Source organism: Hippocampus zosterae, chromosome 16 (genome assembly GCF_025434085.1).
Source record: "Hippocampus zosterae strain Florida chromosome 16, ASM2543408v3, whole genome shotgun sequence".
Lineage (NCBI taxonomy): Eukaryota > Metazoa > Chordata > Actinopteri > Syngnathiformes > Syngnathidae > Hippocampus > Hippocampus zosterae.
In genome coordinates, this window is record NC_067466.1 from 8,940,985 (window position 1) to 8,953,668 (window position 12,684).

Consider the following 12,684-nt stretch of genomic DNA (forward strand, 5'->3'; position numbering starts at 1 on the left):
ATTCAAGGTTTAGTAATCTTCCGCCACCTACCGGAATTAAAAACATTGCATTGGACTGTTCTGTACGCTGCTCGACTTTGAACGGCGGCAGGCATGAGGACTCGATTCCTGTTCTCCGGCACAGTAGCATCGGAAAATAATTGCGTTTTTTGGTCACTGGATCATAACTTCACAATTAATGGTAATGTTCTTTTAATACAGACTAAACAAAAACATTAATCGATACCATTGATACAATTTGTGAGTTTTATTCAACAGAAACAATTTGCATTTTCAACAGCACCACACATTTCCCCCAATTGATTGAATAACATTTCTAAGTTACATCGTTAAAGACCATACAATTTAACAGTGCCAATGTTAAAAAAATACATTGACAAGACAAAATGAATGGGGATTAATACCATAAATACCTTATTAAATTTTCACTCCGCGTTTTGTCACAACCCATTTTCTTATTTTAAACGAATGTTTAATTCACTGTATAATCTCTTTATTTATTTTGGACAGTGCAACATTTACCACCATACTTAAGTGTCACCTAAGAAAACATCGAGCCAAAGCCCTCCTGTAACACTGTGCATGTCATGGCTCACAATGATAGATTTCAGTTTCCGCTGTGCTCTTATCCAAAACCCTTGTACAACCACCACCAAGTCAGATGGCTTGGTCAATGAGAATCAAGGGTATGAGGTCAGAAATCAGAGTCAGATCATGTAAGCGCAAACTTGAGATCAGATCAGACACCAATCACAGCCATTAAAAAAAATCAACAAAGAATCAACCAAAAAGTTTGTAATTCTGAATTCAACCTGCATTTGCAGTAGTCACAATGATTTTTCTTGAAGTATCATTTGTGCACTTAATTCACACCGGTGGTGACAACAGACAGTCTTCCGGTCACTTGCGCAACAATAGTTAGTAAATTTCTCTTTCAGTAGCTGTCGATACTTGTGACGGTTGCGGTAGAACAAACCATTTCTTTCTAAAAATGCCTGAATTTCATCCTGTGTGAGACAATGCTCCTCATCCGAAGTTACATCTGAATCATCCTGCAAGAAAAGAACAACCCGAGTCAAGGATTTGACAACACCAAATCTAGCTAGAGGACTGTCACTTACCAAGAGGTCCGCTAGACTTTTGTTGGCCTCTAATGGTCTGGAATTAAGGCTAAGGTTCTTTCCACATACTGCCCATGGTAGCTGTTGTGCAAAACTGGCCATCTTCTCAGCACATGAGGAGGAATTTAGATCTTTGGTTCGGCTAACGTTGGATGGTGGCACAGTGTGTCTTTCATGTGTGTGTCCCTGTTGACATATTTGACATACGGTACTTGGGTTGGTCCATTGGCTCAAACCAAAACTTGGAACCCATTCGATTTCACTTACCCGTTTATGACGTAAACCACTTCCTTTCCTTTTCTTCTTTTTACCCTTGCATTGAGGCTTATCCTCAGAGTGTGGCCAACAATCAACACAGCTGTCTGTTGCCTCCTCCTCCTTTTTGTCATCAGCATAGTTGTGTTCATTGGACTCACCTTCAGAGAAATGATGGAAATACAATGACCAAAAGGATTTCAGATGCAGCAGTTGACCAAAAGGATTTCAAAAAGCGGTTGATATCTGACCTGCTTCCTCATGGTTGCAGAGTCCCTCGGAGCAGGCGACATCAGAACCTTCTCGTGACCCGCCCTGACTGCCCTCAATGCTTGAGGAGTAACCGCAATCACTCCCAGCAGAAATTGAAAAAGGATGTAGAATACACACTTGTTTCCCTCCCTTACTTGTTAATGTGAGTTTCGGGTGATTGGCGGTTGTCTTGTGTGGATGTTGACCCTGTTTGTCTGAACAACTAAAGGATTTGCATGCATTAGAAGGAATTTTCTTCCCCTCATCGCAGGCAGGACAAGTACCGTCCTCGGACTCGAGAGACCCCTATAACAAAGGGAAAGCATGGAGGTGCTCTAAGACAGGATTTTACATGAAAATGCGGCCATGGCTAAATTTACACTGCTTTATCTTACAAGAAAAAAAAACAGTCAGTCCTGCATCAAGCCTTCACTGACGATTAAGAGGAACTTCATCTTGCAGCATGACAATGATAAGTCATTTGTCAACACAAATCCAAATCAACAAAAGAATGGCTTCACCAGATTCAGCTTTGCCAATGGCCCAGACTTGAAGCTGATTAAACGTTTGTGGGGTGATTTAAAGCGGACTCGGCGCAGGAGATGCCCTCACAATTAGAATGATTTAGGGCATTTTAGCAATGAAGAGTGAGCAAATAGTGCCATTTGTCACATCGAAATGTGCCACGCGGACAGAAAAAAAACCTTTCATAAAAACCAAAGGTCAGCAACATCATATTGAGGGTGAGCAGTTTTTCCTCTGCTCTGACCCTCTCGGCGCATACGGTGATGCTAAATGTGCACCGCGCACACTACATTTCTAAACCCATTCCTTCCTTTCCACACAAGTTTAATCTACAACATTCCCACTTCCCTTAGAGTTTCAGTGGTGGAAGGGTGCACACTCAGTTATTCTACGATAGTTTGAAGCATACATCGACACATACACTCACCACCAACGCAGCCCACATGATTTGTTCTGTTTTAACATATTGGTGGGTTGAATTTTATTCTTACATATTGACATCATGAGACTTTGTTTTTTAAATCTCGGGTTTCGCACAGGTGAGAGACTGCTTTTACCGCCATGTGCATATCTGATGTTGCTCACTGTGATCCAAGGGATGCTCAGTGAGTTTGTGTGAAGGCTCAGACACATAGAAAATTTGAACGAATATTGTGGGTGAGCATATTCATGCAACCAAGTTGTGTTGTACACCCCCCATCCCCCCAACATGATTGAATTTTCTTTTATTGCGGTTCAGGTTATCTGTCACACCGGTTGAAAAAAGTATTGGAATCATTTAACTTGTTCGCTTTGTTTTTCCTCTTGCAGACTTGCAGTGTAAATCCAGCCAATGTATTTTCAGCTTACCTCATCAAGATCCTTTTCCTTGATCTCTGCTTCCTGATCCAAGATGTCCAAGCCACACCTGTTTCTGCGGCGATTTTTTCGCTTTTGCCTCTTTTTCTCCTGCTTAAGCTGTTTTGCTCTCTCCTTCTCCGACAGCTCCTCGACAAACTGCTCAAGCCTACTGATCCCTTGCATCTTCTCCACTGCCGTCTAGGGACATATGGTTCTCCGTATAAGCAATTTTATCACAATCCCATAGCGCAGTTTGTCAGCTTCGTGGACACCAACTCAATGGATCTCAAAGCACATACCTCAAAGCTTTTCCGTAACTCATCAATGCCCACGTGGAACAATATTTGCCACGTCTGCTCCTCCGCTCGTAGTTTCTGCCAAATTTTATGCAGACGCTCAGATAGGTGAATGCCTAAACATGTCAAGACTTCTTCCTGTGCAGTATCAATGGTCTTGGCATGTCGCCTTCTGTAATTAAAAGGACCAAACGACACAAAATGGCTCAAATGACAGATTACACAGGTTGTCAGATGAGTAACGTTCACTTACTCATAGGCTCCTGCAAATTCAGGTTCTGCCCGGCTTAAGAGACGAGCAATAAAGTCCGTCTCGTAGCACACCTGAATGTGGTGCTCACAAGGGCAGCAACACAATCCCTCATACAAAGCAGCGCAATAGTCCTTCTCCTCACTGCTATCAACTTCCCCGATCAGGATATCGTATGCCCGCATGACTTTAGTCTTACAGTCAGTGCACAACCTGGAACGGAATAGGGAGTTGTTTTTTCAACGAACACCCAAATAAAGACAGTGACATTTTGAATATAAAGGGTGTCAGTCAAACATTACCCGTGTTTTTGCAAGTGTGTATCCAGCGTCTCTAAAAGACAGGCACAATCGACGAGTAACACTTCAGCCCTGCACTCCTGAGACATCCGCTCCCAAACATCCATCCAACTTCCCCTGGAAGTGAACACAACACTATTATCAAATAAAATTAATACACACTTTAAAAGAAAAAAACTGGCCCACTTGTAGAGAGCAGTGACTGAATGAGCACATGCTTGGAGCTTGATAGCTAAAAGGAGCTTTCATCTGGAATTTCACCTTGACTCAAAGCAAGTAAGGAGCAAAATCTTGGAAATAGGAGGGCATGTCAAAAATTTTGACATTACAATAATTTCACGGTTGAAACAATAGTCAATTCTTGCTCAAAGGATCTCACTAAGTTACATATACAGTATGATTCAAATATTGAGGGCGAATGACATTTAGTCGAAATGAAAATGCATTTTGGATGTTAGAATTAGGGGCCCATCGATATGGATTTTTTGAGGCTCATGCAGATTCTTGACAGAGAAAAAAAACATTAGCGTATTTAAAAAATATATAATGCATAAAAAAAACACTGCACTGTAATGACAACCATTTTCATGCGTTACAGGTGGTTTATGTCATATTAAACACCTTAATGTTGCACGACATTTTCATTTAATTCTTTTTTTTAAACAAGCTTTGACGTTTTGTTGTGTTTAAAGTGTAATACTGTAGTGACATCCAGCTCATTGCAACTTTTTCACACCAACACTCATTAAATATATTGTGACATAAGTGAGAAGATGGACCACATATTGTAATTACCGTCAGTAAAATAGCAAAATAGGGCAAACTAATCTCATCCCCATCATTGTTCTTGATGAATGTCATATTTTATAGATTAATAGAAAGCCCATGTTCTTCAGAGATTTGCTGCTATTAAAGTTGTAACACAGGAATTTGCCTGCACGCCCACAGACCGAGACAGAGAGAAGAGAATGTCCTTACCGCGCAGGTCTGATCTTATTTGTGTCCAAGGAGTGTAACTGGCATCGGCTGCTCTTTTTACTTTTTGGAATGGCATCAATTACATCATTCAACTTTGACCTGTTTAAAAAGAAATAAATAAAATACACAACCGTCACCTAATTGACATTAAACATGATTTTTTTTTTGGTAGTGTAGTCACAAAACAAACCATATTTGAATTACTAAACATACAAATTATTTCTTTTTGGACACATGGAGACTGTGAAAAGAAGTATTTGTTACCCTTGGATGTAGAGGAGGCTGTACAACTTCTTTACATCTGATAAACAAGCCTTGGTGACAGACAGCATACCCGTAGGGTTCAATGTGAGCGGCTCAAAGGGTTGGGTCCCCGATTCCACTAAATGGAAGAACAGCCGCTCCACACTACGTCTGCAGCCGACACACGGCACCAACTGAGATAACGCTTTGCACACCTCTCTGGACACCACTGACAAGGCCGCAGTCAAGTCCTGTTGCTTCAACTTGGAGTGACCCTAAAGGCAGAGGGAACATATTTCTGTTCAAACTAAAGCGAGAAATGCATGCAATGCAACAAAGCTGGGAGAAGTCCTAATGTACCAACCTCTGTGAATTGTTTCCAATGGGAACTACTAATTGGTTGTTTGTCTACATCCATGAAATCATCATAAAATTCCATCACCATCTGTCAACAAGAGAAATTATATCAGAACTCCTAATAATGTACATTACTCAGTCTTGCTTAGAATGGATTACAATTAAATGCATAACAATCGGGAAGGATTAGATGGAAAAACATGCTTCATAGGTAAACTGCAAATTCTAAATTGTATGAAACCTAAATTCTATGAGACCCGCTACCCTTGTGTAATTGGATAAACGAGTGACCCATAACTACACCCCTGCATGGGGATAATCTAACGTCTTACATTAAAAACCTATTTTTCATGTGAGTTACACTCATCCAAGGATCCTTACCGTCAAGGAGTCATCAATATACAGAGGAAACTGTCTGGCAAGAAACGGGTAGTCCTCTTCATTATCCTTGCATACTGCTACCAGACGTGCCATGGTGTTTCCCCCACCTTCAAACACAGCTCACCTGTAGGTTTCACATGGAAGATACAGTAAATGCATTGAACATTGACTCGGGACAAGGCAAACCTATTCTAGGTCACCATGAGCGACATTAACAACGTTTCCTCCAATGTTTGTGTTTTCTGATAGAAAACAGAGACAACGGATTATTTCTAACTTTGCCAATGCAGTAAACAGCTGAATACAACCACTTACGCTTGGTTTGACCTACATTTAGTGTTAAGCGGTTTAAGTAGCAATAAGCGGAATGACCAAGAGGAGACATGGTCCAATACAATGTAGGTTATTTGAGTTTTTTAAGCATTAAGTGCATTTATGTCGTGGAGACGATACTTGGGTGCAGCTTTCGAGGCGACGTCATGCTAACGTTAAATCGGCTGGCGAGTTAACCTCACTGGTGAACCATTCACACGCTGACGTAACAGTGCGGCAGTGTGATAGCTATACGTCGAAAATTATAGTAGATTCAGAAAAAATGTATGCCGTTATCGTTTGCCTTGTTATTGTTTTTTTTTTTTTGTTACCGGTGGACGCAAGAAAACCTGGCAACCCACTTGTTAGCATTGCTGCCCAGCACCGCTAGCATAAGCGAGCTCGCTAATGTAAATTCACCAGTAGAGACGTGCAAAGCTTCTGTCCACCATTTTTCGGTAACATTGCGCGTACTTTATGTTTCTGGTTTGTGATAAAAATATGTCATTTTACGGAGGACACAAAGTTTGAACTCACCCGATTTTGCAAAGTTACTTAGCACAACTGAGTAAGCGCGGCTTGACGTGAGTTGATGCTGCGTTCTAGTTACTTTTGGAAGTCGGACTTTCCAAAATCATGGCGGGGGGAAAGGGAGTGGAACGCCTATTTCAGTCACTGGCGTCAAATTTCAAGATGGCCACCAGACGTAACTTTTAGAACGTCTTCCTCACACCGGTGCTGTCATAATCCAAAAATGATCATAACGAAAAATGAGTTCATCATAATTTAGAGTCTCCAAGCGATCCGTGACGTGACATTTAAGTGTTTCTACCATTTAGAAAATACAACCGCAGTAATTTCCACACATACCTTTCATAATTTATATACGTGTGTTCTTTGGAGTGTTTTGATGTGTCCTTCCAGAGCTATGTCATATCATTGACGTTGACGGTACGTGGGTGTGGGGATTTCGACAAAACCTCATACTTGAAATATATTGTTGTTACATGAATGTAACAACATGGGACTGTAAAAGACAACTAAATCCAAGCAAACTAACGAGACAACAAGGAACCCCTGGACAAGATATAATTGCTTTGAGGGAGCAATCCAAACAAAACAGAATCATGACAGTAAAATGTTTTCAGGTGTTAAATCATTCAAAATGACAGCTGCCACATTAAACCCTGACATTTAAACAAACATTTTAGAATCGTACAGTTATCCCAGAGAGGTAAAAAACATGTATTACTAAGCAATTTATGAACATGTACAACAACAAAAAACATACTGAAAATAAACTGCTAGAACCAAGAGTGTCCACAAAGCAATTAGTCAGAATTGTAAATAGATTTGCAACCAAGAAAAACAACATTTGATTTCGATTGACAGCTTGAATTAAACACAATGAGTCAGCCTCACCTTTCTTTTGTTGGGTGCCTAAATATGAATTCCATGATGATGGTACAAAGTGACAACCTGATGCTTTTTTTGAAAAGAGTACGATCAAATCAATGAGGCCAATAGATGATATAAAAAGCAGAGACAGTGCTACACTCCACAGGCAAAAAGGTAGATTCGCTAAGCGGCGAGACACTGGCTCCACGAAAGTCTGACACGTGTACAAAGCAGCAAATAGTGCAAAAGTTCCCATTAGGAGGTTAAAAACTACTTTGGCCCAATCTCTCACAAGGGATCTCTGCTGCATGATGTAACATCCTATTTGGACTCCTGCCATGTAGATGGCAACATACCCTGCTATGGAGAAAATGCCCTCCTTGTTAGCATGTAGGAAGTCCTTCTCTCTGTCATCGTTGTGCATGATGAAAGCCTTGAGGCATGTTGTATCCAGAGCAAACTGATAAACATAACCTATGACAAGGGCCAAAATCCATGAATGTTTTGCTGGTACAACAAGCAAAAGCATTTTGGTCACCACTCTGACAATGGCCAACGTGAAGAAAAAATTCCAGTGGACGCCATATTCAGTAACATGTTCTTGGTAGTCCCTCAGTTTGACAAAAAAAAGTCGTGCTACACCGAGAACAACTAGGGGCCAGATGGACAGGAGCTGTTTGCAGATATATTTCATCTTGGAGCCATAAACACTCTTGCCACGTGCTTCAGGGCACACTAGGCCATTTGCAAAGATGAATGCTCCGACACCAAAGTCCATAACACCTGTTCCATAAGTTTCTGTTTTGGCATACCGCCTTGGGAAGACTCGAAAGTCTACAGCCAGAATACTGATGGCTGTTTGCACATTCACCATCACTCTAAAGATGGTCACAAAGGGAACCTGTTTGAAATGAACGGTCCTGTTGAATAAGTTGCTGAGAGATGTTTGAGGGTTACTACTATAGATGTGACAAAGCACACATAACAAAACAAAAGCAAAGCTCAAGACCACCTGGAGAAGATGGTCGCTCAGGATGGTGCAAGACAGGACGAGGGGAAGGACCAGTACCAAGTAATCAAGGAGCAGGTGAGAAATCCTTGGAAAAGGCAGAGGCAGATTCCCCTTCGCTTGATGGTAGAGAATTAGAATGAGTCCTCGGTTGAGAATGCATAGCGGCGTGAGAAATGAGCCCACAACCACTTCCTCTAAACGTGTTCCGTTTAGATTACTGACAAATGCTTCTTTCAGTTGCTTTTGAGACATGGCCTGAAAACATAGAAACATAAAATACATGATTGACATTGGAAACTGAAAAAATAAAATCAAAATGATTTTTTTTTTACTGGAGGCAAGTGAGGTTGGAAAACTATTCTGTGCATTATCATGGCTGAGAAATATACCTTTCATTAACTTTTAAATTTAGATGCACTGTATTATTCATCTATGTGTTAAGTATTGTCTGAGAAAAATACATTTACTCATTGCGTAAATATGTATAGGATGCTTTTCTGTTGTTGTTAAATGCTGTGGGAAGTACACTTGGCACTGAGGCAATTTGTAGCCCTGAAGAAAAGCCAATGATATATGACTAAGATGTCTGGATTTTGTGACAAAAAAAAATATTTGAAAACATACAAGTCGTCGGGATCCACTGTCAATAGTTTTAAAAAAGGCGAAGCATGATGTAGAATCAACGACAGACTTCAACCTTGATTAATTGACCTAACTGGTAGAAAAATAAAACTGTCAATATAGTTTCAATATCTGCTTGTTGTCTGGGTAGGCTACAAGGAAGATAACCTCGAGCCCCTTTGTCTTTTATAAATTTAATTTTCTTTACATTTTATCAAAAAAATTCCTTCATTTGTTTTAACTTAATTTGTTTTTTTTTTTTGGTTGGTTTCTTTTTCGATGTGAAACGAGAGTTCAATGTTTAGACGTCTCCTTTTTATTTCTGTTAAGTTGCAGAATAAATGTGATAAAATGAGATGTTGGACGTGTTAGTGTGAAAGATGCAAGACAGTTCCATGTAACGTCACAACTAGGCACTGTGCTAAAGTCTCTTATGAAACATTGTCTTAAAATAATACTGATGACCTATTACTTTCGTTTTGAAAGAAAAACACGAACTTTTTATCACAAGTATTGCGCAAGTATTAACTCAGTGCATCCAAAAGTAGATGCAGCTAAAAGTTCTTTGTCTTGTTTTCAGTACTCACCACGTGTTGATCTGCAACGCATCTGCCAAAATACGGTTTGTTGCAGATGATATACTGTGCTGTACTGTGTGCAGCATCTGTGTACCGTCACAATCCAAGTCTCCCTCAACTTCCCCATCTTCATGATGTCGCGTTCAAGGAGAGTCAGATATTTGACTACCACATTTTCTTGAACGTTTTCAAAAAATGTGAACATCACTCGCAGGCAGTTTGCAGTTCGATATGATCGTATTAAGCGATAACTGTTTACTTTTTTTATTTTTGTTTTTTTAAATACTTTGGTATCTTGGTAGACCTGTGACTGAATCATGTACAAGCAAGCACGTGAAGTTACAAATTCAAAGAACATTATTCTTCAGCAGTTGCGTTCCCTAATTGTTATTTTGACTGCCTCAGTCAAGCGATTCTGTATTCAAATTTCAGCTCAGGCCTTCTTGTTGGGAGTTTGCATGTATGCTCCGGGTACACCCGATTTCCTCCCACATTGACCCAAGAGCTGTACAAAAAGGGACCTCTCCACGGTCCTCCGGCAAAGACTATACTTTATCCAAAAATACATTTTAAATCAACACAATTTATTGCCATCAATAAAATGATTTCTTTACCAAAATTTTATTGTAATTCCACAGATATGTAAAACATATACAACAGTGCTGTTTGTAAACATGTAAAACAGCAGTACACATACAGAAAATAAATCAGTGCAATTAAGTGTGTTGACCAAGGTGTTGGCCATTCCTGTCAGGACATTTGAGAGCAGGAAATACAACAACTGATTCTTGTTGATGGCTTGAACAAGACACAATCCTTCCATCTCATCTTTCTTTTTGTGGGAGCCTGAATATGAATTCCATGATGATGGTACAAATTGACAGCCTGATGTTGTTTTGGCAAACAGTACAATTAAATCAACTAAACCAATGCATGATACAAAAAGGAGTGATTGAGCAACACTCCACAGGCAGAAAGGGAGATTAGCTAAACGGCGAGACACTGGCTCCACGAAAGTCTGACATATGCACAAAGCAGCAAATAGAGTGAGAGTTCCCATTAGGAGGTTAAAAACTGCTTTGAGCCATTCTCTGACGTGGGATCTTGGCTGCATCACGTAACATCCTACCTGCACCCCTACCATGTAGATGGCAACATAACCTGCTATGGAGAAAATGCCCTCCTTGTTAGCATGTAGGAAGTCCTTCTCTCTGTCATCGTTGTGCATGATGAAAGCCTTGAGGCCTGTTGTATCCAGAGCAAACTGATAAACACAACTTATGACAAGGGCCAAAATCCATGAATGTTTTGCTGGTACAACAACCAAAACCATGGATGTCAGAACCCTGACAAGGGCCAACGTGAAGAAAAAATTCCAATGGACACCATATTCAGTCACATGCTCTTGGTAGTCGCTCAGTTTGACAAAAAAAAGTCGTGCTGCACCGAGAACAACCAGGGGCCAGATGGACAGGAGCTGTTTGCCGATATGTTTCATCTTGGATCCGTAGACATTCTTCCCACGTGCTTCAGGGCACACCAGACCATTCGCAAAGATGAATGCTCCAACACCATAATCCATAACACCTGTTCCATAAGTTTCTGTTTTAGCATACCGCCTTGGGAAGACGCGAAAGTCGACAGCCAAAATACTGATGGCTGTTTGCACATTCACCATCACTCTAAAGATGGTCACAAAAGGAACCTGTTTGAAATGAACAGCCCTGTTGAGGAAGGTGCTGAGAGAAGTTTGACGTTTACTATTATAGATGTGACAAAGCACACAAAACAAAACAAAGGCAAAGCTCAAGACCACCTGGAGAAGATGATCGCTTAGGATGGTGCAAGACAGGACGAGGGGAAGGACCAGCGTAGAGTAATCAAGGAGCAGGTGAGAAATCCTTGGAAAAGGCAGAGGTAGATTCCCCTTCGCTTGATGGTAGAGGATCAGAATGAGCGCTCGGTTGAGGATGCATAGCGGTGTGACAAATGAGCCCATGACCACTTCCTGTAAACTTGTACCATTGAGATTACTCACAAATGCTTCTTTAAGCTCCTTCTGAGACATGGCCTGCAAACAATAAAACAATAATCGACAACATGAAAAAAAACAATCGAAGCATTTAAGTTGAGTGCAAAAGGACAACCTATCTGCTCCTTGTATAAACCCAATTAAAGTAACGTCTGAAGTGTTCACAATAGTGCTGAATCTCTTGGCATTTACTATTAGTCATGGCAGGTTTTGGGGCTTTCTAACATTATAGTTTCACACATGGCTGGACGACTAAATGATCTTATAAATTAATTCAACCTTAAGACTTGAGACGGTTTGGGAGGGTGGGAAAAAAACGATCGAAACAACAAATTGGAGAGCTTTTATTAGAAGGTCTTATTACCTTGGCCAAACTTAACGTACATCCGAAAGTCTATTGTACTTTCACTTTTGTTATTAAGAACCCACCACGTCTGAAGGTCGGAATACTCCTTGAAAATGTCATCTGCGTCCTGCCCTAACGATTTCATCATAATTATTATTTGCAGTACTCTACTTACCATGATTTTGTCCAGATACAGAGTCACATAAATATTTGTATGTGAGGACAGATTGCCTCAAACTAAGTCAGATTTCCAAGCTGCAGGAATAGTTGCAGTGCAGGTCCTGATTTCTCAAACATACGGAAGTCGAGCTGCAGCGGAAATTCAACGGCAGCTCCATGTGGACAAACTATGCGCTACCGTCATACTGTACTGTATTTGGGAATTTACGCGACCAAACCAAAACGAGTAAAATAACAATGAGAATATGTGTACAGTGCTACAAAATGTAGCGAGCACAAAGTAAATTGAGACTTCATGATACTGAATTGGGATTATGATGAGAATGTTCCATTTTATTAGAATTTTAATAACAGTTTGACATGATGGAATACCGTTTCCATGTATGCCACATAAACAAGGGCTCGCTT

At 40.5% G+C, this 12,684-nt stretch overlaps 3 protein-coding genes across 5 annotated transcripts; all 3 read right to left on the reverse strand.

The window, feature by feature from the left end:
* Positions 1-227: 227 nt before the first annotated feature.
* On the reverse strand, positions 228-8,677 carry ggnbp2 (gametogenetin binding protein 2). Of its 3 annotated transcripts, none has more exons than XM_052047395.1 (13): positions 8,520-8,677; positions 5,798-5,921; positions 5,424-5,504; positions 5,081-5,334; positions 4,817-4,915; positions 3,842-3,955; positions 3,543-3,752; positions 3,293-3,461; positions 3,003-3,191; positions 1,628-1,934; positions 1,389-1,537; positions 1,122-1,307; positions 228-1,052 (listed from the first exon to the last, which is right to left on the reverse strand). In XM_052047395.1, the coding sequence occupies exons 2-13, from the start codon at positions 5,888-5,890 to the stop codon at positions 828-830; spliced, it is 2,076 nt and encodes a 691-aa protein (XP_051903355.1). In that variant the 5' UTR covers positions 5,891-5,921; positions 8,520-8,677; the 3' UTR covers positions 228-827. The 3 variants fall into 3 exon arrangements, with proteins under 3 accessions (XP_051903355.1, XP_051903354.1, XP_051903356.1); XM_052047394.1 differs by lacking the exon at positions 8,520-8,677 and adding an exon at positions 6,647-6,815; XM_052047396.1 differs by lacking the exon at positions 8,520-8,677 and adding an exon at positions 6,113-6,297.
* Positions 7,193-9,803, reverse strand: LOC127588612 (phosphatidylinositol-glycan biosynthesis class W protein-like). The gene is made up of 2 exons (XM_052047400.1): positions 9,728-9,803; positions 7,193-8,774 (listed from the first exon to the last, which is right to left on the reverse strand). Exon 2 carries the CDS (start codon positions 8,769-8,771, stop codon positions 7,317-7,319), a length of 1,455 nt encoding a protein of 484 aa, XP_051903360.1. The 5' UTR covers positions 8,772-8,774; positions 9,728-9,803; the 3' UTR covers positions 7,193-7,316.
* Positions 9,804-10,320: 517 nt separating this feature from the next.
* Positions 10,321-12,438, reverse strand: LOC127588611 (phosphatidylinositol-glycan biosynthesis class W protein-like). Its single transcript, XM_052047399.1, has 2 exons — positions 12,272-12,438; positions 10,321-11,789 (listed from the first exon to the last, which is right to left on the reverse strand). The coding sequence occupies exons 1-2, from the start codon at positions 12,272-12,274 to the stop codon at positions 10,329-10,331; spliced, it is 1,464 nt and encodes a 487-aa protein (XP_051903359.1). The 5' UTR covers positions 12,275-12,438; the 3' UTR covers positions 10,321-10,328.
* Positions 12,439-12,684: the final 246 nt, after the last annotated feature.

Coding starts and splice junctions, on each gene's coding strand:
- ggnbp2 (XM_052047395.1), bottom strand. CDS start 5,890: ATGGCACGTCTGGTAGCAGTATGCAAGGATAATGAAGAGGACTACCCG. Junction 5,335..5,423: donor ATTGGAAACAATTCACAGAG/GTTGGTACATTA, acceptor CTCTGCCTTTAG/GGTCACTCCAAGTTGAAGCA. Junction 3,462..3,542: donor GAATTTGCAGGAGCCTATGA/GTAAGTGAACGT, acceptor TTTTAATTACAG/AAGGCGACATGCCAAGACCA.
- LOC127588612 (XM_052047400.1), bottom strand. CDS start 8,771: ATGTCTCAAAAGCAACTGAAAGAAGCATTTGTCAGTAATCTAAACGGA.